Genomic DNA, 26,307 nt, shown 5'->3' with positions numbered 1-26,307 from the left:
TTCGCTACTTCAAAGTCAAAACGCTAACTCTGCGATGTTTACATCGTAAAAGGATTCCAGAAGCAGGACAAAGTTACAATAATCAAAAAACTAAATCACACTTGTGTAAAGGTAGCGGGAGAGTCATGCCGGTATTTGCAAAGAGCAGGTTTCCATGGCTAGAGAAAGATGACTTATAAATGTAACGTGATTTCAAGGAATCTGTGTTGAGTGCGAGAAATGTATTCATATTTGACCTATCGACTAAATGAAACCAAAATGTTACATTTATTGTATACCTGACGTACGACAATAAAGACATTCTATCCTATTCTCGAACATGTTCTGAGTAAAAATAAATTAGGATCAAGTTCACGGGTCCTAATTGCTTTGCCACAGTTCTAAAATAAGCAGCATTTCCCTTTACGTAAATCACACACAGCTGTCAATCATCAAACAGTTCTGCGCGATAGAGAAGAGATAACAAAGAGCTAAAGAGGCACTAACTGCCTCTGGCCCCTTGCTGCTTTTTAGTCTCAACACTTGAGAAAGATAATAACAGCGATGTACCTGCCACAGCTCTAAAGGTGGCTATTACATCATGACAGTAGCTGTCAAAAGCCCAGACTGCAGCAATACTTTGACGTTTTCAATAAAACAGATGGATTTTTTTTTTTTTTTTTTTTGCATTCTCAGCATTCAAGTGCCCCGGCATCACAAAAGTGTTTGGAAGAATTTGTGGATAGCTTGCAGACTGACACACAGACAGACAAAATGAGACAATTGTGGTATGCACTCAAAATAATGACTGGGTAAACATTTCGGGTTTGATTGAAAATCAAGCTTGGTGAAAACTGCGAATCAAACAATCACTGAAAATTAATAAATAAGAGGGTAGGTGAGCGCTGTTATTATTAAGAACTGTCTTCACTGGGATGAACGTGTGTTATGACCTTGGTTAATTGTGACCCTTTTTAAAATAAATAAATATATATATATATATATATATATATATATAAATAATTGGCAACACGCTGTAACCAGACGCTACCCACGGTACTGAGGACAAAGTCGGCTTTGTCCACTGCTGATCCCTCGATTTGGAATGACCTCGCATTAAACGTTAGGCGAGCCCCCCGTCTGTCCAGCTTTACAACTCGTCTTAAAAAAAATTTATTCTTTGGCTTTCGACTCATTATGAGACTTGGCATAATTTGCGTCGATTATGTTTGCTGTTTTTAGGTTATTAATTCATTGTTTTAACTGTCTTGGGTTTTTTTTGTCAGGTTTTTATTTATCGCACTTTGTATGCAGCTGTGGTTGTTTTTAAAGTGCTCTCTAAGTAAAGTTGAGTTGGGTAAATTCATACTCCAAACTTGAACCAATGTCAATGAGGATTCTGCGATGCAATACATCACGACGATCTGGATTCAGCAATTAGGAGGACTATTATTCTTTTCAGCTCTAAAATAACATCCAGATGAGGGAAGCTTTGTTCTGCGGTGTTAAGTGCGCTTTATCGGAGTCATAATTCAGAGGGCTCTGGCCCTTTGCTCCATTTCTATTTCAGTAATAAGGCACCTAAAACCACTGGAACTAATTCCTTAGGCAGTCCATCTGTCTACGGCCTAAGGTGGGGAACTCATGCTTATCGTGTCAGGCACCCCAGGCTGTGGCGCTTGAGACCTTTCTGGCTGAATTGTCCTGTCAGCACCCGCTGCTAAATAGAGTCTTTGTGCAGCTGAGTTACTGTTCTTCAAAGTTAATTGTCAAGTATCGCCACATTGATGCGAATCCGGGAAGTATTTGCAGCGCTTCACTTCCCCCCCCCCCCCCATTTATATTTTACAGCCTTATTCTAAAATGGAATAAATTCTTCTTTCGCTCAAAATTCTGCACGCAATCCTATGAGAGATTTTTTTTTTTTTTAGAATTTTTTGCTAATTTATCAAAAATTAAAAACAAAGAAATCACATATACATATGTATTCTCAGCATTTGCGACAAAGCTCAAAATTGATCACAGGTGCATCCCGTTTCCACTGATTATCCTTGAGAGGCTCCTGCAGCTTCATTAAGTCCACCTTTTATAAATTCAGTTGATCTGACATTATTTGGAAAGGCACACACGTTAATATAAGATTATGGTGACAGTGAATGTCAGAGGACAAACCAAGCATAAAGTCAAATAAATTGTCTATTGACCTTCGAGACAGGATTATCTTGCGGCGCAAAAATGGCGAAGGGTACAGAAAAAAAATTCGAATTAAGTACTCTGTATTTGTAAATGGTGCACTACAAGTTACTGTCAAGAGGAAACCTAATACAGAGCAAAGGCTGTTACCTTGGAGAGGCTTTACCATTGGGGAAAAAAACGAAACAAAACTGAAATGTATTTTGTGAAGATCTATTTGAACAACGACTAAATTTAGCAAGCCCAAAGGAACCTGAAAATAAACTGTCTTGGTGGCTTTGTTTCAGAAATTTCTGTGAGTGATTACAACTACTGGTTCAGTGATGACAGAAAGATGATGTTTTTCTCCTTTCCATGTTCTCAAAATTAAACAACCAGCTTTCAATATACCAAGAGCAGAAATATGATCCGTCATAACATCGCAAACGTGGCAAATCATTAGATGTTATTTGACTATGGCTGTCGGAAAAAAAAAAAGTTACCTCTCCCAAAAAGCGACGGTGCTTTGTCATGTGTGTTATGTTTGATTTATTTAGCGGGAGCCGGGTAAGCTGTCCTACAGTTAGTCCTTCCAGTCTTATTCTAAAGCACATGTGTCAAACTCAAGGACCAGGGGCCAGAACTGGCCCGCACTCTCATTTTATGTGGCCCAAATCATGTGCGGCAACTTTGCGTTTCTAGCACATTTTCTTCACTTTAACATATATTATAGATATTGCCATTTATTTGTTACCAATCCTAAAAATAAATTGATTGATACTGATTGGCTTCTGATTACAAAACTGGCTTTCCATTAATATGTTGTGTGAATGTGATAACATAAGGTGATCATACATTTATATGGGCTCACCGTCATAACGCCCCTCTGAGAGAACCATCACTACGATGTGGCCCGTCCACAAAAATGAGTTTGACACCCCTGTCCTAAAGCATTATTATTATAATTCTTTTACTACTCTACTGGACAAAATGTGCTGGAACAAGCTGGCTGGCAGTTGGAGTTTCAGTACTAAATCAGTGTTTGTGTAAAAGAGCCAGCTGTAATGGCAGAGGAGTGTCACACTGGACACCAACGCTACTCCGCACACCACACAAGCCCAGCATCCCACACAGAAAGCGGACATCAGTCAAATTATTTCCAATGTGTTTACATCAGAATATTAATAGTTCCGTCAAATGATGGAAACAATAAGGTTCCCCGAGCTTCCAGATGGTGTCGCAGAATATAAATTAAGTCAGATTTCCATTATTTTGTCCTCCTTATGGGATAACCAGTAGTGATGGGTAAATGAAGCTTCAAATGTGCTTCATGAACCAGTTGTAGTATTTTTGAACTCCAGTAGATGGCCCTCTCTGTTCAACATTGGGCTGAAAGTACACTGCCTTGCCATTTTTTTTTAAATCCTTTATTTAAACCAACAGTGCCATCTACAGGACTCAGAAATATAACAACTGGTTCATGAAGCACATTTGAAGCTTCATTTTCCCCTCACCAGTAAGCAGGACTAATTGATGGAAGTCTAGCCAGTCCTACTTAGTTTTGGGAGATTTTCAATGCTTGCATTCCATATTAAAGAGAATATAAAATGAGATTATCTCAATAAACTCCAAGCAACTGTTCTGCTAAACTGTCCTTGGCTGATCCACTAATGCCGCATCAACCTTGTCTACTGTAAGACACTCTGAATGGCAATATTCGTTCTGAATGGAAAAAGCAAAGAAAAGGCATCTTGTTAATTGCTCTAGTTTGACCGCACTACACCTAAGGCACTTTGCTCCCCGAAGGACTCTGAATTGTGTGCTTAGCCTCGAATTACAGTGTAGATATCAATGTTTGGTGTGAGCTGTTTGATCTGGTTACTGGCTTGTTTGGGTGGGGGGGGAAGGAAGTCGTCCCACGGTTATTTCAGTAAAGAGCATGGCAAACACACTCTGTTGAGGGTCATTGGGGCGCGCTGGCAGAGACTACCGTGTTGACTGATGGGAACAGAGATGACTGAAAATCACACTGCTGATTTCAGTGCGACCTTACTGGGCAAACAAACTGTTTAAAAGGTGACTCTGGCTCCACGTGGAAGGGGGAAGAGCCCTCGGATATGAAGAGGAGGATTGGAAACAAGGACATTCAACCTGTGGTGCAAACCATTCTCAGGCAAATTAAGGGGAATTAAAACTAAATCCTGTTTAGTTTCACAGCAGTAGTTCATTTGTAAGGACTTGAACTTAGCAACAAGAGGCTCCGGCTGCCAGTCAGATTTTTTGAAGAATCGTTGCAATGGACTAGACTGCTATCAAGGTGCCATGAGCAAGACTCCGAACCTCCAAAACTCATCTCAGGGTTGCAAGTCGCTGTTTGTATATTTACAGCACCCACACATGAATCAGTGTAAATAAAACTCCCCCCTGTGGCCAGGGTCTGCAAAGCCGGTTCCAGTGCCGCATGTGGCTCGTTAATCCCTCCGCTGCGGCTCTAAGTGGCTTTGGAAAACAAATCATGTCTAATTAATTACTTTTTATTATACTTCGTTAGTTTTTAAATGTAATTCTAAATTTTAAAATGATGGTTGGACCGTTAAAATAAAAACATGGGTAATTTGCCCAAACTATGTGTCATAACCACTGACGTGCGACAGCCGCCTCCCAATTATTACCATAGACATCATTTACAATACATAGACCCTGCCTTGAGTGCTAAATCGTACGTCGATGTCACAGTTGGTGGCAAAGTCAAGTGATTTGTGAGGTATTAACTGATTTACACTCAAAGCCACAACTCATGAGGTTAAGACTGAACGATTACTTTTGATGTATTTGGCCATTCATACGCCCTTTTATGAATATGGATTGCAGATTTTCAGGCTAATGATGTGGTCACATCCAATATGGCGGACGCGCTGACGTATTGCATGAAAGGGCCTTTTTAAATAATAAGGTTTTGTCGCTCCTTGTTTTTTTTTTTGTATAAAACAAGTTCATACGGCTCTGAGAAATTAATTTTGCCAAGCCCTGCTCTATTGGAATTATTACTAAAAATAATAAACATGGAAATGTATCCTCCCAAGGCCATGACTTTATCATGGTGGAGGCATTTGTGCGTCACTTTGATGTCCTGAGTTACAACATGTTGTCTGGTGCTTTATGCCCCCTGGTAGAGTCGCCCAAGGTTACTGTAACCGATTCAAGGTAAGGGACCAGACAAAACGAGGTGCAGAAACCCTCTACGATAACCGAAATCATCAAAAAAAAAAAGTGATCCATATCTTTGCTGCTGTAACACCTCAAATTTCCCCATTGTGGGACTAATAAAGGAAAATCTTTATCTTTATCTTTATCACTTCTGAAGTGAGGCCTGGAGAGCTCATGGGCCCTGGCACAGCACAAATACTAAATAACGATTTTTATTCTCGACACAGTGGTCGGGTGCAAAGTGAGCTGGGTAGTGGCCGAAGGTGGGAACCTTGGCGGTCCGACTCACAGCTTTGGCTTATGCAATATCATCTCTCCGACTGCGAAGGCGACTGAGCTAATGTCTGACGTTGTAAAATTCCAACTAGATATAGTTGCACTTGGTCGGGTCCTAGCCCTCTTAAGAAGTGTTGGAACGGGTTGACTCTTTCTGGAGTTGCCCAAGGTGAGAAGCGCCAAACAGTGTGGGCATGCTTACTGACCCCCAGCTGTGTGTCTGTATGTTGGGTTCACCTGCATAATTCTATTACTGGACTGTCCACCGTGGAAAGTGTACGCTGAAGAGACTATGACTCCCAGCTAGCTTGGAAGCACCTCAGGATGCTCTCGGAAAAGCTGGATGAAATGGTTAGGAAGAGGGAAGTCTGGGCTACCTAGCTTTCCAGCCCCAGATAGGCAGAAGAAAATGAATGGATGGATGAAAATGTTGCAGTTAACTCATTATAACGCCACCCTGTGCTTGTCAACTGTGGGTTTGCACACAGCATAAAGGCATTGTTGCATTGACAAAAGGGCTTGAAGCAATTTTCCATTTATACATCGGGCTCATAAAAAACACACACGCTCACACACGTGCACATTCAAAAAGGACTAAGGTGCCTGCAATTGCAGTCTGAGAGGAGGTAGAGATAATAATGGCGCTATACATAAATGTTTCTGACCATCCTTCTTCAGATAGATTTTTAAAACGCTAAAGACAACCCGTATAACTTGTATTAACTTCAAACCGGTATGACTATCTGCATTGCAGCACCAAACGGAACAGTTAATCATTAAAAATGTGGTATCTGCTTAAATGCAAAGGCATAATGACATCATTAATTTCAGGAGACATAAATGATGACATTTGTAGTAGTGTAGAACTGTACCGTATCATAGCAACTCCTCATATTGTTGCTGTCCGTGTATATCTGAGGTCACCGAAAAAATGATCGGTACGCATAGTTGCATATTTGCCTACACAGTCCTGTGCATGTTTACAAGATAATGGATAAGACTGCACTACTGTAAGTCTTTGTGCAGATAATGTGTCATCTCATAATGGCTCTAATAATGTAGATAAATGAGCGAGGCTGACTCCCACCCATGTCAGATTTCAATGGGGAGCAGATGCTGGTCAGTGTCTAAGGTCCCATGGGCTGGTCCCATAGTAAAGCTGCACATGGGTTAATCGCACGTCTGATGGTTTAAGTGTCCTTTTAAATAGCATAATCGAGAAAGATTTTTTTTGTGCTTGTTTTGGGGGTTTTTTGCACATGAAATTGTCCAAAATGTACAGGTTCTATTTACATATAATCTGCTTACACGCTGTAATTTTGACAGGTGTTTATGACCATGTCAAAAATAGAAGCATAGATGTTATCTCACATTCAAGAGGAAAGCTGAGAGTGACTTTTGTCTACATATTCATAAATTCAAATGCCCTCAATTGTATATGAGCCGTGCATGAAACCACGGGGGAGAAACCGAGACCTTGTTTGGGAGCTGATACGAGGCACATCTGTGCAAACATCTTTCAAACGAACCATCTGAAGGCAAAATGTTACTTACCATAAGCCAAACGCCAGAATGCACATAAAACCAGTAAGGAGACTACGGTTAGTCGATACTCCATTATACACCGAAACGTTTCATAGGGAGATGAGGGGAGTTCAGTCTTGAAAAAAATCCCAACGTGTTAAATGAAGTCTCCATAAACTGAGTAAAACTCCACAGGTAGCACCATAGCCGCTGCTCTAGTCGAAATCAGCGTTTACACATCCCAAGGTAACTTTTGCAACACTCTGCAAGTCGGTGTCGAATCTAGCGAAGAGTTCCGAAAACAGCGATCAGCAGCCCGCAGGTGATGACAGGACAGCGGCAGTGATTCCAGGCAGCGATCGCTCTATCACGACTCCTCTTTTTTGGCGTTTGAACAAAATATGCACAGCATTAAAAATTGAGAAAATAAATCTAATTAGTCCCAAACGTAAACAGAGTGGCCGGGCTGGCAGGAATCACCATTTAAAAACAGCGCTCGATGTGTTTCAATATACTTGTATCCTCGGTTCTCTCTTGTCCGCTGCACTACACTGCTTGGTTGTTCTCAAAATGTAAACCAGCGAGAACAAGCGCGCAAGAAAACGGTTTCCGGTTAACCTTTCAAAATAAACTTTAACTCGAGCGTGACATTGTACAGCTCACTTGGGAATCTTTCTCCTGCCCGGGGGAGACTTTTTACATCATATTTTTATGATTTTTTATTTTAATTCTGAAAAAGGGCTATTTTTAAGTCTAACACGGCGACCGAGTAATGTTTTAAACTGGAGGCGTTGCGCTCGCATGTTGTCCAGCAAACTTGACTTTAAATTTGACGTGCTGTAATTCTTAAAGGGCCAGCCTGCAGAAAAACGCGCAACACGTTTTGAAGCTATTTGAAGAACCGCTTCTTTCTGCAGTTGTTTTTAACAGTTAGAATCCTAGCTATTATCTCATCAACAACAGAATGAATCACTGACATTTAAGCATTAAAAGTAATATTATATTTCAATTACTCAGTTGTTGGAGAAAGTGATATTCGTTTAAAAGGTTTCTTGACTGATGCATACCCTATAAAATCCATCCATCCCTTATTTGTTCCGCTTCTCCCCACGAGGGTGCGTGCGTGTTGGAGCCTATCCCAGCTGTCTTCGGGCAGTAAGGCTGGTTACACCCTAAACTGGTTGCCAGCCAATCGCAGGGCACACAAAGACAAACAACCATCCATACAATATAGGGACAATTAAGAGCGTTCAATCAACCTACGATGCATGTTTTTGGAATGTGGGAGTAAACTAAAGTACCGGAGAAAACCCACGCAGGCAGAACATGCAAACTCCACACAGGAAGGCCGGAGCTTAGCATCAAACCCACAACCAGTTGGCCCTACCTTTGAAAATATTATTTTCAATTCATAGTATTGATGGAGACCAGTGTGAATGTTTTTTTCATCGTCTTGATCATAAAGCAAATGTGATGTCATTTATCTCCAAGTGGTTATCTACCAGGAGGAATATTTTACGTTGGCACTAGTGAGAATCTGAATGCAAATGTTCCTCATATGCAAAACACCTCTTGATTGAGCTGTATGTGATGCAACGTATACTAACCACTGAGAGATAAAAACACACTCCACATACTGATTGAAAAATGTCACTATTTATCTGAGTGCTTGCTTTGTCTGCCCTTGATGAAAAGCGAAAAGCAATATCACACGTGCCAAGAGATATGGCAAACTGCAGCCAATGAGTCCTGACACACCAAGAGCCACAATCCTGCAATGAAGCAATAAAGCAAGATTGGGTTTGAGAGCTGTTGACGTGAGTAAATAGAGGTTACACAAACCTAGTAGACATGAGACTCTTCACATGAATATGAAATGTATTGGATGATGGGATGCTTGGATAATACATGGATGTGATTTAACACATAAGACACACTGCAGGCTAAAAATGACAATTGCTCATTGTTTAGAAAAGCAGAGAACTAAAGAAGCAAGCACCCCCCCCCCGAACACCCCAGATACTTCTTTCATATTTTATGCATGTACATGTTTAATTTTAATTGCAGAAACTGATTAATTGAGCGTTGCTCTCTGATTGAATAAAACATGATGAAGCCCTCCACCGTTTGCGGTTCCACTCGGCTGTGACTGATGCTGCTACTTTACTGCCTTTGTCAAACATTTGCCATCGCTGTCAGTGGAATCAAGTAGTCGGTGAATTTCGACTAATTATCCACTTTAGCGACTGAATTACAATGACGAGCCATCAGTGAGGTTTGGCGCAGTGCAGTGGAGCTGAGTAATAGATCATATGTCATCTCCTCACCACATTGGCATGTTTTTTTACGAGGTGATTTCTGTGATTCATTGTGGGCTTCCATTGTTCTTGTTTCATTATGGAGGTGGGGGGGGATGATGTGACCTTTATGCTCCAATATTAAAATGATTTGGCGTGGGAGTTGGTAAATCCTTAAAATTAATCTGATAAATAATTTAAGATTATACTATATAATATATAAATTATTATTGTTTGCTGATTGAGTGGAAGAGGGGGACAAGGGGGCTTTTTTGAGTGCAATGTTCAATTTTTTTTTTTTATATATGATTCTTTTCATTTAATGGTTAAAAAAACCAAGTGTAAAAATGCAAAAATAAAAAAGTTTTGTGCATTTCAAACCCACTAGTTTACATTCGTTACAATGCATTTGAATTTCCCTTTGATCGTCTGCCGTCCAGTCCGGGGTGCATCTTGCCTTTCCAGCTCACCCAGGAACCGAATAAGGACAGATAATATAGAAAATTGAGGGACTGTAAAGTATAGAAAATTGAGGGACTGTAGCAACAAAAATGTGTCATTTTAATATTTTTGAAAAAAAAAAAATCTTTACTTTCTTAACCTCTATGGGCATAAGTAGCCATGACAATGGTTTCATATTAATAGGTCTTTTTTTTTTATCACTTTTGAAGAAGTAACAAGAAAAAGCCATTAATTACTACATATTTATCTTCGATTTTTGCAGGACAGTCCACGTGAACTACCAAAGAGCAGAAACACTCATTAAAACCAACTTCAAATGAGTATGTTACAATGTAACAATAAGTGACTGGAAAAACAATCATGAAAATGAACCGACTTTGCCGTTCCACTACTTTAGTCTGTGACTGCAGCTGGTGAAAAAAAATAGCCTCACATCTCAGGTGAACAGGATTTCTCTTTAAAGCACCCTATGACATTAAGTATTTATTGTTGACTGCAAACATGGCCAGCAACTTATCTCCAGACTCACTTCCTTCCTGTTTCTAAACCAACTATAATGATTGCTTGTACAACAGCGATGGGAACCCAGATAGACTGAAACGGAGGGGCGGAGCAAAAGTGCGTTCACCCAAACATAGATGAGAGCAAAATGTCATGTAAACATGTTTATTGTGCGGTCCAGAGTAAATATTATATAGTGGGAGGAGTAATGTGATCTCAAATTTCTTTATATTTTTGTTGGCTCGTTTATCAAATGGAATTCTAAACACGACTAATATTTTTTATACCATTAAATTAAATCATTCTACCATTTTTCATCAGGGGAACTATGTATGACACCTGGCACAAATGCGAGTTCACATGCCCTCCATCGAAAATTTACATTGGTTTCCAAAATAAGTCATATATTTAACATTGCCTTTAATTCATAAGTAAACTCCACACAATTTAAAATATGAAATGGAATATTTTTTCCAAATCACCACCGTACCGTTACTGTCAAATAAATCATGTGTGTGACCCCTTTATTTGACCCACATCTGGTCATAGGTGGATAGGCCCGTTAAGAGGGCCCACAGGATGGATCATTTTATCGATTAATTGAATGGCCTGATGAGATGACAATATTGCTCTTTATTGATCTGCCTTTCAATTAGATTGGCTTCTCTCCAACCTCTCTGAGGCACAGAGTGCAAAAAGGAGGCCCCACAAGAAGGTAAAGTAAGCATTGCTATGAACTCATTCACTGCCATTGACGGATATAGGAGTCAAAAAGTACATTCATTTTATCTTTATCCATTACATCTAGTCGGCTGTATTTAAGAGACTTTTCCCTTGAATAATAGTCTTTCCTTCTGTTTTGTTCATACTCTTTGCTACCATCACTGTCGGACCACTTTTACCTTTGACACCTTGTCCGCTTTGTCTTTTCAAAGCTCTCATAATAAAGTACCCCCCTATTTGATAATTGGTGCTGGGAGCCTCAGGCACGGCACGCCTTCCGTTCTCGTCGCGGTGTGAGCAAGTAAACAAATTGATATGGCTGTATGAAGACAGATTGGGCTGGGAGTCCCCATCTGTTTGCTCCTACAGCATCATCAGAAGGGTAGATGTGAGTGTTCGTGTTAACGTTAACCCCTTGTGTCTCCGGTGTCATTTCACATTCAACTGGTTTTATAGATTGGGATTTGATTTGGTTTGCAATGCTGTCGTGTCCATCCATAAATGCTGCAAATTAACGGGATGCCAGTATTGGGCTTGGAATGAAAGGAGGCTATACTGACTTGTAAACTTGTCTGTTGAATGGGTAAACATGATGTTGATTTTTTTATGTTACTGAGAAAAGGGGACCATAAAAAAAAAAAAGTGAAGGCAGCAAGCAAACAACATAATGTGACTGCAATTAATGGCTGGAATAGCATTTTAGGATTTTCTATTCAAGAATGAAACAAATTTGGCAGTATATTTCTGGTGAACCTAAAAATGTACATAATCTGCATAGCGCTCTTTGATTCTAGAATACGATCTAAACTGAGACATTTTTACGGGCATTTTTGTTAGAAACATTTCTCAAAACTGGCCACAAGCACCACACTCCAGCAGTGTTGGTTTGCAAGGCCCTGGTGGTAACTTGAGGAGGGTGTTTTATTCTGAGATGTGCTAAAGATGTGCAGATATTATTTAATTAATTATTTAATTCTAATTATTTAAGAAGTAAATAAAAACCGAGTTAAATCTCTCTCTCTCTCTCTCTCTCTCTCTCTCTCGCTCTCTCGCTCTCTCTCTCTCTCTCTCTCTCGCTCTCTCGCTCTCTCGCTCTCTCTCGCTCTCTCGCCCTCTCTCGCCCTCTCTCGCTCTCTCTCGCCCTCTCTCTCTATATATATATTTTTTTTTCTTTTTTCCATTTTCCTTAACATACAGTCTCATCACTGATATATTTAGAAATGAAACCACTTCCATGTAGTCAGCCCACATACAGAATTGCACACAATGTTCATGCATGTATAATCTGGCAGAAGATGTACATCATATTTAAAATAGCCTTCCTCTCTGGCTCCAAGTGAGTGAGAACAGCGGGTCAGAGTACACATGTGGTTGCAGACCTCCTCTGTAATTTAGCCTATGCTGCCAACCCACTACATGGAGCTCCCATTCATTGCTCTCCTTGGTGATGAAATGACTCTTCCAATTTTCCAAGAACGCATTGAAGCTCTGGGGAGGAGGGTTAGTGGCAGCAATTACCGCCTTCGCTCTAACACACATACAATGACAAAGCTGCCAGAGAGCCCAAACAAAATGGTCTGCATTCTGCAGACAAACTCCTCTGGCTTCATTCCTGCTCTCACCTGGCATTAACAGGAGGCCTTAGCCTTTTAAACTTGCTATTATGGTGTGTGACAGGAGTCATTCAAGCATTGCAGTTAGCTGCCCGGTCTGAAATGCATTACTTTCAGGCACATGTAGGAATGCCATTAGCTCCAAGTAAACAAACAGGCAGTGCCTTGCTTGATGTCCAGTATGCTTTGACTGGAAAGATATTTTCATTTGCAACACCCAGCCACCTACCCTTATTATCACAAATAGCTTATTAAGGGTTGATAGATTTCCTTTTTTCCCCCAAATCAACAGATAATTACATGGTTATAGACAAGGGCACAGCACCGAATTCTGCGCCACCATACATAAATCCCCTGAGGGCCACAAACCAATACCACCTGAACTGCCCCCCTATTAGCGCTACAACAGCCACTCTGAAAATGTGACAAAAAGTCTTATTTATATCATTCTAATTATGCTTTCTATTACAAAATATTCTACTTACCATCACTGATTGTATCTATTAATGTTTTTTACGCGTTTAATTTCTCCTTATACATTTTTCTTTTCGACCAGGAAAAAGAAAAGGGCGGCATTTAAGTTAATTTCATAGTGGCTAGAGAGCTAATGAAACTGCCATATTTTGTTTGAGGTAAAACCCAATGACAGTCAGATAATTAATCGCCCAAACGCAACACTGAATTCTGTAAAATATAATTGTTGTCAGCAAGCTTATTCCACACAAAGTGTGTCGAAGAGGTCGTGGGTGTGAATTTTTATTATTTTTTTATTTTTTTAAAAGTCTTCTGATTGACATTAATGATGTGCTTCACCAGCACTCCCACTCCTCATTCATTCTCCGACGGGTCGAAATGGTTAAACAGACGCCGGGAAAGTGAGCGCAAGGAGTGAGTGGCAGCTAAGTGTGGCTAATGTTTGCTGATCCTCACACACACCGATTCATTATCCTCCCAGGGTGAAATGAAGCATTTTGCATTTTTACCAAGTTAATATATTATTAAACTATTTCATTTCCAATGCTTCTTTTAACAACAGAAAAGTTAAATAAAAAAAAAAACATACAAATCTTTAAGAAAGCTCTGATTTTTACCCCAACTTCCGACCAGATCCAATAATAAGTTTAACTCTTAATTGTATTTTGATTAACGCATTGAATTTTTGATAAATAAAACATCATAACATCACCAACACTTAAAGATTTACAATTTTTCGTCCATATTGTCAAGTAAGACACTCAGTGGCTATGTTTACATGGACAAAATTTCTTTAATCCAATCAGAGCTCGGATTAAAATTATGATTGGCTGCACTGTTTTCATGGACACTAAAAATATTGATCTCGTTAGGACGTCACACTTCCGATCAAAACAATTATTGTCGGAACAATTTTTGTCCATTATTTGGACATCCACAGACTGACCAAATATACAGGAAATAGAAGAAAAGAAGTCGCAGCAGCTTCCGTATGAAAATAGCCCATTCTATTTTCCAGGACAGAGCAGTTGTGTCTGATGATATAATTAGTCTGTGAATATACACAGTCAGCTCATTTATTTTGGAGAGTACATCTAATAAAGCTCACACAATATGTTCTCCGCTGCCTTAAACAGCATGATACTGCTTGCATAAAATTTCAGATCTGATAGAGTAGACATTTTCTAACAATAGCAATATTTGTTGCATCGCCAACGGGCAAAAAAAAAAAATAAATCACTGCAACCCGGAGAGTTTGCTCATGGTAAATTTCTTGAGACACATTTCTGCCGAAAGTTGTTCAGCTGGAACAACAAAGCTGATAAAGTACTAAGTAGGGCATATATTTCCTAGTCCTACAGAATCACCGATGCTGCTACATTATGAACACTCCCCAAAGGTCCCTCAAGGATATTTCTCTTTTTAAACTCTGTTTGATTCCAGACCTTTAGGCACTCTCCTTCCTTCATGCCTCCTCTCCCTCCCTGTCTGGTGCGAAAATGTGAAGAGCCTGGTGAAAAGTGTCAGCGACTTCCATCCCAGCCCTCTTTGCAGGCTGTCGGGGTTAAGCTTCACAACCTTGAGGGGAAAATATGAGATGATTGGTGAGAGCCTCATCCGTACTCTTGTGAGAGGTCAGGGAGAGAAAAGGTCTGAGCATTCCAAAAAGCTTTGGAACCTCAAAGAGAGCAAGGGAAATACCTAAGCCCTCAGGGATAGTCATTCATGTCAGTGATACTGTGGTTGCCTAGGGTAAAGTCTAGCTATAGGTAAATAGTTCAAAAGAAATATATATATATATATATATATATATATATATATATATATATATAAATATTTTTTTTAATTTATTTTTATTTTTATTATTATTATTAGTGCTGGTAAGTGATGATATTTTTAACTAATTAATCACAAAAAATTTCCATAATCACATTTTTCAACTACTATTTTATGTCAAGCTCGTAACAGATATTTATTTGAATAATATCTTGGAATGAACGTAAAAATCACAGAATATGCAGTATATTTTAATTCAAAGACAGTTTTTTTTTGTACTTTTTTTAATTTATTTGTTGATATATCCATCCAAATTATTTGCTTTTCTTCCCTTTTTGAGAGCACTCTGGCCTGCACTTGTATCCACAACCACGCAATCCCTGACAGTTTTGGTTTTGAGTGATGTCCCCACAACAAGATAAATACAAAAACCCACTCACAAACACGCACACACACACACATACTTATGCATGTTTTATGCCTTTCATCGGGCCACATGACCTCTTGCCTCTGTCAGAAAAGTCTTCTTTTTTTTTTTTGCATCATTGTAAAAGATGGCTTCATCCCCATGAGAGCAAGGGCATTTCTTGGCAGTACAGCACCAGAAGAAAGCCCCTAGTTGATGATTTCAGCGCTCTCTCTCCAGTCAAGCAAGAAATGTGATTCCCTTGTTCAGGGAAAATTATTCCTGGATTATTTTTACCTCTGCAGCTACAATAAACCTACCTCACTTCGATTTATGACATACATCAGAGTGGATGTGACAGACGGCAAAGACTGCGACTGCATTCTTGTTGTGTTCTTCATTGTATGCAGCCATCTGTTTGTTTTACTCCTGCTTTATCATCTTCTCTTCCTGTCTTTGTCTCCCAGTGATGACAGAGATGGCCAAGCTTATAGCGCGCAGGTTCCCACTTTAATGTCTCCTCCCCTTACTCCCTTGCTCCCGGCTCAGGTTTCTCCCCTACCCCTGCCTGCCCTCTGATTTACAACGTCCCCGGTGGCTGATGTAAAGAAGCGACGGAGCTTGGAGCAGAAAAAAAGGAGCAGGGGTAGAGGGATGCATTATGCTGGCGCGCCCGTTCTCGCCACTGTCTGCTTTTATTTATGATGTCTCTGGCATGACCAGAGCCACGGTGTGACCTCGGGGAATCGAAGGTCCCAAGCACATTGTTGATACTGACTCCCTATGTGTACTGAGCTGAGTGTTGTGGCTTATTGACTGATCAGTCAACAATAGCTACTCACTATCTCAATACTATAGCGACTCCCATTCTATCCATTTTGACGCAATCAGTTGGGTTGTTTTGATGAAAACCATTGACGGTTGTACAAATGAGAAGTATAATGAATCGGGGGTTGTTGATTGCATCCCACAGGAATGGGCCAAATCTTGAACAATGGCGTCGATGTAAAAACAACAGTTATAATGTGTATGACAATTTTTTTTAGCTGTCACAATTGTCCAGGATCACAGTAGCAGGATCACATTTTCAAAGGTTGCACTCCTGCAGACTGAACTGGAAGATCAGATAACTATGAACGTAGGTACCATTCTTCAACAGCACCTCTATATTACCAAAAAAATAAAAAATAAAAACATTAAAAAAAAAATACATTTGCCATCATGCTTTTAGAAAATAAATATTAATGTTAAAAAAATGGGGGAGTTTATTTATAGTTTAGAAACACTTGCTTTTCAGTTACAAATTAAGCAGTGCTGAAACAACAACACGTGTTTAAAAAAACCACAAGTGTTACATATTTGCAGCTTTTAAAATGAATGCAAGGAAGAGGTTATTCTTCTGAAACACAAAAGAGATTGCCCACCTGTCTTGCTGACTTGCAGAGCAAGGGGACAAAGCCTGAGCAGGCCAGGAAGTAAGATGGGTAAAAAGTTGTTGTCAGGCAGCTGGGAAAAGCATCCTCAATAAACACAACAACAGAAACGAATCAATCTTGCAGCTGTTCACATTGTTGCACCTTATTTATACTTTACGTTATATTTCCTCTTCCTGAGTCCCGTAGGACAGCTTTCAAATAATATTTTTAATTATTTTTTTTTTTTTTTTAAATCTATCATATCTTGTTTCATTGTGGAATAAAACAACCCTCCTGGATGTAAAAAGAAGATCTTTTTTTCACTCAATTCCTTCAAGTGAACATTTTCACAGAATCCATGCAGTCTCTTAATAGTAAAAAGTGGAGGTCGCAAATTACCCTTCAGTGACTCTGCAAATAACAAAGTAGCTCATTAGGAAACCAAATAAAGGAAAAGAAATGAATAGGCATGAATTTGTCAGTTAAATAAATGTTTTTCCCTCAAACCTACTGATTAAGGCAAGCCTTCATTACCATGCGCACCCTCAAACAGATTGGAGTTCTTTTGTTAAATCCCTCCAACAGAGGGGAAAAGTCACAGCCTATTCAGATTCATCTTTTCACTCCAAATTTGAATCTGGTGCTTGTTTAAAAAAAAAAAAAAAAAAATCTGAGAAGCAATTTAGCCCCATGCTCCATTGCATATACGAAGGTCCGGATGCTTAATAGGATGTCGGCAGGAGAGGAGGTAAAAAATGTTTGACATGCTTACAATCAAGTAATGTAAAGTTAGATATACAATTCATGTTTCAAGTGACATCTATTTTTACTCGTCCCAATTCAGACACAAAATGCTTCATGGCATTCTAAGCAGAAACAAAATGTAACAAAAACAAGCATACCTGCTGTTGAAAAGTCAAAATCAACCAAAACAAAACAAACCGACGCTCTAAATCCAAACCGCAGCGATAGATGAGACAATTTTGCACAGCGCTGATAAAAACACGACGACGTTGATGACATCGACAAGTGAGTACAAACTCTGCAGCAAAACCTTCCACTGCAGGCCCCTGTGGGAGCCGCTCAAAGGACTTCTATTTTCAACAGTCGCCTCATTTTCACACTGCTCTTACTTTGGCGCTGGTGATGCTACTGACGCCTACGCCGTTACCGTAGCAACCGCTGCAAATTGATCAGCACAGATCACCGATGTGTAAGATCTGATCACTCGCGAATGACAATGCGGACGGGAGAGTTTAATGATTCGATCCGGAGTTCAGTGAAGCAGTTCTTCGTGAAAGCATTTGTTGACGGGAGCGGATTCCCCAGTCCTGACCCCCGGACAAATTAATTATTGTTCATTGTTAATTTACAATACTTGTCGTCGTCCATGTTATTCTGCCTGATGTAGTGTTGTGATGTTCGTGTGGAAACACACGTCGGGTGAATATATTCGCAAAGTGATAAGGGGTCGCCATCTTGGAATGTTCTAAAAAAATGTGTTTTGCATTTCAAATGCGGCTAAAATGCCCCAGCGAAGATATATTGACAAGAAAAAAAGTAAAGTACAATATCTATTCTACTCCCAACATCGCTCTTTTCGTGAATAATGTTTAATTTTTGCAATTTAAAGGATACATCTACTGGCTCATTTTTAGGAACATTCGAAACCGGTGGCTAGCCAATCGCAGGGCTGACATAGATGAACAACCATTCACACTGACAAATCACATCTAGGGATAATTTTGAGAGTTTATGGAATAAGGGAGGAGTTGAGAGTGCTTCGAGAAAACACAAACTGGAACGGGGAGTGCTGTGAGGCAGGTGTGCTAGCCAAAACATACAAATGTATTACAAAGTCCCTGTTGCCATGGCAACCAATGCTGATATTTTGATTTTTTTTTTAGATCATTTTTCAAATGACATTATCGTTTTCTTATATTATGTCAAAATTGGAATAACAGAGTTATTACTTATTCTTTGAAAAAAATTAAATACATAACTAAAGTAAAAATTTAAAATAAATTTAATAAAAAATTTTTGTCATTGTATACTATTTAGGTCCTTTAAAGGAGCATCTTCTCAAGGTATAAATTCCATATCAAATTCATTTTGGCCATTTTATTTAAATTTTGTGGTGCTTTTTGTGACGAGCTTTTCAATAAGCAATATTAACAAAAAAGGCATTTTTTTTACCTCACAAAAAGTTTTAATTTCTTCAGAACACTTCATTCAATTTTCAAAATTCTTCCTGTTTTCTACTCACATTGGCGTGGCCATTTTTAACATGTTTTAATTTTTGTGAAGTCCTGTCACAACATGCTATTTTTTTTGTCATAGTCATTATATACACCATATGGGTATCAACCATGTGTTAAAAATTACCAATAGTTCCAAATATTGTGACATATAGCATGACTCCAAAATAATCCAAAAAATGCATTGCCATTACAGAGCGCATCCATCATTTCAATATTCTACCATCATTTCAACTGTCATCAATCATACCGGCTCCAAGTGGATTGACTAAAATTGGCAAGGTGAAGTGTTAACATGTCATGAGAACGTAAATTGCTCACGTAGGCCAAATTGTGTGGGTGTGGTGAAGAGCACATCTATTGGCGGCATCCTATGAACTCCACAGGGACTAGATGCAGCTTGGTGTTTTTTATTTTTCTTCGCGAGAGCACTGAATGCGAGAAAGGCAGTGGGTGTATGAATAGCTGACCTGCTGTGGGTAAAATCTGGCTCAAAGGAAAATTCTTCTTTTTTTTTTTTTGTCTGTCGTTTTGTAGTAATGCTGAGTCGAGTGGTGAAAAAATGTGGATTCGACGGACAAACATTGTGACAAACCACTTAATACGGCAATCACCATGGCAATGATGGCAATAGAGCATATTCATATTCTTAGTTCTTCTATTTGTCTTGAGACTGTAAATAATGCCAGAAAATTTATTTCAGAGTTGAATATTTCCAGAAGGAAGTTTTAATTCAATATTAAATCGGCTTTATTTAACGGACATCTATTATACTTTGGCTGTCGCTGATGCCAAATCAAGTAAATTGATATTTATTTAAATTTGAATTTTCACATAAAAACGACGATTTATTTTTGCAAGAGTTTTTTTTTTTTTTTTTAAATATAATTATGACTGTGTTTTAGCTGTCAAATGTTATTCCCAAGAAAATAAAACCATTCAACCTTGTCACGGTAAGATAGATTTTTTTTTAATTTTTCTCACAGTCTCAGCTTTTCTCTGTCTTGTTCTCGACTTGTCTCGATGTGTTCTTTGTTCATGGCTTGTCTCGGACTTGGGCTCGTCTTGTTCTCGCTTCGTTCCGGTAATTGGTCTCAAATAGTGTGGTCTTGTGCACAACACAAAATGCACAAAGTGAACACTGTATAAACAAATCGCATACCAGCAGTCAGGATGGCAAAAGCCGCTTCCAATCATCGTTCACATCAAAGAGCTTGCACTAAAAGTTCTGTCGTTCACAACCGACAGGTCGCCAATTTTTTGACCAGAGGAGAACTCACTGCCTGCCCATCTGATGTAATTGCATTCTTATATCGGCCTATGCAGGTCGTTAAAACAAACGCCCCCCACTCTATGTTCAGTATTACTTGGAGAAAAACAATGTCTAAAATTGAAACAAATGGTCTTCATTCTTGTTACAGAAAGAAAAACAGTGCAGTGTCACTGCTGCTTCTGTCACTGGCATGTCCGATTGCTCCCCCAGGCACAATTGGCAATTGGGTGACTAAAAGTAGACTACATTTTAGACTCAGTTAAAGCAAGTCTAAGTTGTGGTGCAGGGACCCTAATGAGAATAATGACATCACTTACAAATTAAAAAAATAAATAAATAAATATAGCAAGTTTATTCGATTTCTTTTGTAAACATCCAATATGTAAATCACAGCGGGAGGAGCCACAGCAAATTTGGCCAAGGGCGCCACATCGGGTCGGGCCTGCTCTGCTTCAGTCTCCAACTTAATGAGAAGCAGTAAGTCCACCAAACCAGTTTTAGGCATCGCATATGGGAAGCAAACTCCCCCCAGAAGCCTCCCTGGATCCAATGGCTTATGTACACAGATTGCAGTTATTTTTAATTGGCTGTTGTCTTCCAGGAAGATTACGAGAGATTTCAGGGGAAATAGAATGAGGAGACGCGCACATACCCATGCGACACTTGCACACATATTCGATGACAGCAACAAAGGCAATGTGCCCGTGGCCATGATACTCAGTGTAACTGTCAAATACAGATCCCCCAGATGGCCAATCCGCAGCCCGGGGGCCGTCTCTCCTTAGTGTCACGTAAACACGCACACATCATTCATTCTTGACTCATTAGATACTGCCTCTGTTTTAAGTTTTTACTTGGCTGTTCAATTCCCTATACAGCTCACTTTATATCCGTGTATGGCGGTGATTACATTTTAATAGGATGCATCTGAGGTGACCTTGAAACAGTGCATCCTTTGTCAGCTTTTAAAGGGGAAAGTGTTTTGTTAATTGTGGGTGAAGAGTGAGATTCATGCTAGTGATGGGAAAATGAAGCTTCAAATTTGCTTCATGAACCAGTTGTTGTATTTTTGAGTCCTGTAGATGGCGCTGTTGGTTTAAATAAAGGGTTTAAAAAATGGCAAGTCAGCCCAATGTTGAACAGAGAGCGCCATCTACTGGAGTCCAAAAATACTACAAGTGGTTCATGAAGCAGATTTGAAGCTTCATTTACCCATCACTAATTCATGCTATGTCAGTGGGCAGTTATTAAAACATAACACACACACACACACACACACCCCCACACCCACACACCCCCCCACACACACACGGCAGACTGCATACAAAATATAGATTTAAGAGTTAAGAGCAGTGTCTGTTTATTTGCAAACACCTTTATTTTCTACAATTTGAATGAATAAGGCCGGAGGTTCAAGGCCAGACTGGGGGACTGACCGTCAAAGAAGGGTCAAGTGCCCAGCTCTGGTTAGACACGTCGGTTCTCATATACGAGGATGACATAATCAGTGATTACAAAAAGAAAATATAGCTCGGATGTATATAACCTCCCCAGAAAGATGAGTTATTGCCTTTGGTCCCTTGCCTGTAAGAAGAAAACCGTCTCGGTTTATATCCACTCTGTTTATCCATGGACTGATAAACAACAAGGCATCGGAGATACTTTTGCGACCCTTTCCATCTTTGTGCAAGTTAACGATTCTTAATTAAAGGTATTCTGAGAGCTGTTTTGGTTCGCATCAGGCAGTGCTTCTTGAAAATGGGAAAACTTATAACTGCTTTTTTTTTTTTCCGTTTGTTTTTTTTTATAAAGCACATTAACTGGATTTTTGGTTGGCTGACTCCTGACTCCAATTACTCTTGGAGAAGTCAGTCTCCTCCGAGTATATACTTTTTCCGCCTTGCACTGTGAAATTTTACGTGGTGTGTCCAATAAAAACATGAAATCAAAATAACCGAGTCTAGTATTGGATTAACCGGTGTGTTTGTCTATTTTTGTTACTTAAACTCGTCGTTGCTGTATCAAACATGTTCGTTAATTGCAGCGATTGGGCGCCATCGGTCGAAAGTGAAACACCCTTCTAAATGGACGACTTTTCATTTTCATTTGAGGGAGCTGGCATAGATTAAATAAAGCTCTGAATACACCCAGGGCCTCCTTTTCACGTAGCCGGTACACTCCAAGTAAATTTAACAAAACCCGGGCTAAAGGTGTTGCAGCAACATCAGAGAAGTTTATTCCCTCTCCGCCTCCGCTCGTATTGGTTGAAAATTGCACAGGCACATTGAGTAAAGTGGTTTGGAATGCTGAAATCTGGTATGGAAAAAAAAAAAAAGTGTTAATTACGTGGGAGTCAGCGCAAGTTTTGGAGTGTTATCGCAAGCATGGAAGAGTTCCTGGTAATTAGAGACCACATATGTGGTTTAGATCACGATTAGTCTCAACCGATGCTCATATTGTCAACAGTTTATACCGAAACATTTTGTGTGCTGAAAATAATTGCAGTCCAATGCAAGTAGAAATTTACCATTACGATGGCATCCATTCAACTATTCTCTCCACCGCTTTTATCACAGTCGGTCTTAAAATGGCAGACTGCGGTCCATTTTCGGACCGAGTCAGGGTCGAGTGAGGACCCGCGGCCGATTGTTGTTAACTCATTCACTATCAGCCGAGTGAAAAAAATGGATCTTTGACGTATTTATCCGTCAATGGCAGTGAGTGAGTTAAGTAAAGATGAATATGATGAAGCAGATTGTGATTGCTGTTTGTTCGTTGGCTGCTGCTTATTAATAACCATGTAATATAGTACAGTTAGGTTGCTTATTGCCATAATAATCTGTTGATTGTATTTACATTCATTATTTGTTTTTTCCCCTGCCGGTTAAATATAGAATATAAAATTATTTTTCATAATGATCTTGAGCTCATTTTGGGCACTTTCTGCCTTGTTGTCGCTAGTGATGGGAAAATGAAGCTTCAAATTTGCTCCATGAACCAGTTGTTATATTTTTGAGTCCTGTAGATGGCACTGTTGGTTTAAATAAAGGGTTTAAAAAATGGCAAGTCAGGGTCCTTTTAGCTCAATGTTGAACCGAGAATGCCATCTACTGGAGTCCAAAAATTACTACAACTGCTTCATGAAGCTTCATTTACCCATCAATAGTTGCCGCATGCATCAAAACCGACAACATACAGCAAACAAAGGTTCTGGGGAATTTTTCAGAAAGTGATAGGAACCATTCAAAATGCGTGATAGGTAATAGACAGGCCAGTTTGATACAACGGCAAGTGTCCCGGAACAACTTTTGGGCTATGCACCGTACAAGTCCGCGTTCCACAAAAACAGATGCAGTGTGTTGGGGCATTATATAAACTTGGCACTTTCTTCCCTCCAACCTTCTTGCTGCATTGATTGCTTCTATTGATTGGGTCTGTCCTTTAACACGAGACAGACGACTCACATAAAGCAGCCAAACGCCGTGCTGCCCCCATGCCACACACACCCACACATAGAAAGCCGCCATCACGTAAGCACACAAAAGCCGTGTATGACAAATAAAAGACGGTAAAGCTCTCTTCTGCTTCCCAAGCAGACCTCTGCCCCCTCCTTCTCCGCCGTCGTTCCCTTCGCAGCACTTATTCCCTCCAGGTAACAATGAGAAGCGAGGTCATGCAGCAAAATGCCATGGCTTCCTTGGTTTAATTTGGACGAGGACACAGTGGAAATCTCTTCAGTTTCAATTGCCTTTGCTGTCAGACTTTTTTGCCAACAATGAAAAGTGAGCAAATGACCTTGTAAGGCCAACGACCAGGAGAAACGGTATTAATATTTCATTCGTTCATGCCTCCTCTTCTTCACTTGTCTGTTGCTCCTGAAGGGAATGCAATGTGACGAGGGCCAGATTACATTGACAAAGGGTGCTGACAAAATTCTCTGTCTCAGAAAAACGGATATGAGCCCCTAAAGACAATTAACAAGTGGTTGTAAAAACTTTTGGAAAAAAAAGTGCGTATATATATATATATATATATATATTTTTTTTAAGTAAATCAAACTGAGTTAAAATATTTAACTCAGTTAAAAAAAATTGGATTATTCACCTGATATATATATATATATATATATATATATATATATATATATATATATATATATAATTAATACATAATTAATTTATACTATAACTAAAAGCACTCTATAAGACAAAATGTTGGGAAAGCAAGTGAGCAAAAAAATAAATAAATAAATGAAAAGGGTGGTGGGACTTGACTGTCTGTCTGTCCCTTTCTTTGTTAGTTGGCTATTTCTTGGTTCATGGAGCAGATGTGTTCCAAAGATGCCATCATGGCTCTAACAGTGAAAACACAGAGAGAAGAAACGATGGCCTAATAATCCAGGAATATAAAGACTTAGTGCTAATGAACCCTTTGCACGGTTTTCGCAAAAGCAAGTAAATAACAAGAAGAAATAGGACCTTGTTATGATTAAAAAAATGAATCCAAAATTGACATCAACAAAAGAAGCTTTGTAACGTGTTTTAATCGTGCACAGGTCGGCTGATGCATTACTCAAAGTTGGCGAGTGTGGAATGTAATTAGTTTATGCAAAGAGGGGCCATTTGTTTCATTATATTATCAAGAAAACAAGCTAGAATTGCATTTAACTCAATCCTGGCCAATATAACAGCCAGTTCTTTATCATATTACTTTCTATAAAAAAAAAAAGGGGACGCTGGTTTGTTTGAGACAGACTGCAGAATATGCTCAAGAACATGCTCCAGGCATGTTGAAAAACGACCATTGGTAATAATTAAATAAATGAAAAGATGTAGCAGAAAAATCTCAAATAAAATGGACATATTGAGAGGAAGTGACCTTGATTAGATTTCACGACCTTAATTACATTTCATCTGTTGTGCAAAAATAGTCCGAACACGAGAGGTCTCGGCCTCTCTGTGGCTTTTTGTAAACAGCGAATCGTCCATTTTCCATGCACCACTTGCACTTCTCTCATTGAGAGGCTTTGCTTGCTACGGGGACGTGCTTGTCAGCTAGAGCAGAAGAATTTGTTCACCGGAGATGAGGCGGACACGACAGTTAGCGTGGGTTGTAGCAAAGCACGAAGCCGCTTGCTAATCGCGGTGAGCCTGTTCAGACTCAGCGGTTCAATCCCACCTCGGTCTACTGGCAATTAGTTTCAATGACACCACAACCGGAAGAGCCACAGTAGTGTGTATTCCTGGGGCCAAAACACCCGACATTGAAGCTTAGGGAGCTGGTTGGCAACAGGCCAAACAACACTAGCTACTCTGATACACTTGGCAAGCAGCGATCACCAGGAAGAACTCGTGATGGGAAAATGATGCTTCAAATGTGCTTCATGAACCAGTTGTTGTATTTTTGTGTCCTGTAGATGGCACTGTTGGTTGAAATAAAGGGTTAAAAAAATGTGCTTTGATCCCAATGTTGAACAGAGAGTGCCATCTACTGGAGTCCAAAAATACTACAACTGGTTCATAAAGCAGATTTGAAGCTTCATTTACCCATCGCTAGAAAGAACCAAGCTCGGACTTGTGATCTCGCCAGAAAGATGAGTCGGCGTAAAGTAATTGTCTTTGGGTCCTTGCCAGTCAAATCCATCGTCAACCTCAGTTTGCATCAAGACTTTATATAAATATCTAATCCCATTGCAAAAAAATAAAAAGGTACAAAATAACAGTTGCTGTTTTGACCACAACGAGCAGACGATAATCTGGACAATTTCTTCCAAACACACGGGAGATGTCCTAATGTCGACAACAATTCCTCCCACTCTCATTATCCACTCCAGTGAAATTGTAACATTTTGCTCGCCATCCAAAATATCGCCACAGTCCCCGAAAAATCCCGAAAATAGCATAAACATATCTCGCCGAAGCTTTAATGGAGTTTCCTACCATACCACAGAT

The 26,307-nt window shown here is 39.6% G+C and overlaps 1 protein-coding gene across 6 annotated transcripts in view; it reads right to left on the bottom strand.

Moving 5' to 3' along the window:
- The window catches only part of robo3 (roundabout, axon guidance receptor, homolog 3 (Drosophila)), a 91,671-nt gene that overhangs the window by 46,767 nt on the left and 18,597 nt on the right, over nt 1-26,307 (bottom strand). Inside the window, exon 1 of one of the 6 annotated variants that reach the window (XM_088280374.1) lies at nt 7,189-7,718. The exons of the other annotated variants lie outside the window; for them this stretch is intronic. Coding sequence (XP_088136500.1) covers nt 7,189-7,252 — 64 coding nt within the window. The 5' untranslated portion in view covers nt 7,253-7,718. Of the gene's footprint in view, nt 1-7,188; nt 7,719-26,307 lie in introns of those variants that run through there. 6 annotated transcript variants of the gene reach the window in all.

The sequence above is a fragment of the Idiotropiscis lumnitzeri genome, chromosome 17, assembly GCF_059441095.1.
Source record: "Idiotropiscis lumnitzeri isolate Australia: NSW breed Sydney's pygmy pipehorse chromosome 17, RoL_Ilum_1.0, whole genome shotgun sequence".
NCBI lineage: Eukaryota > Metazoa > Chordata > Actinopteri > Syngnathiformes > Syngnathidae > Idiotropiscis > Idiotropiscis lumnitzeri.
This window is presented reverse-complemented; position numbering and strand designations above follow the sequence as displayed.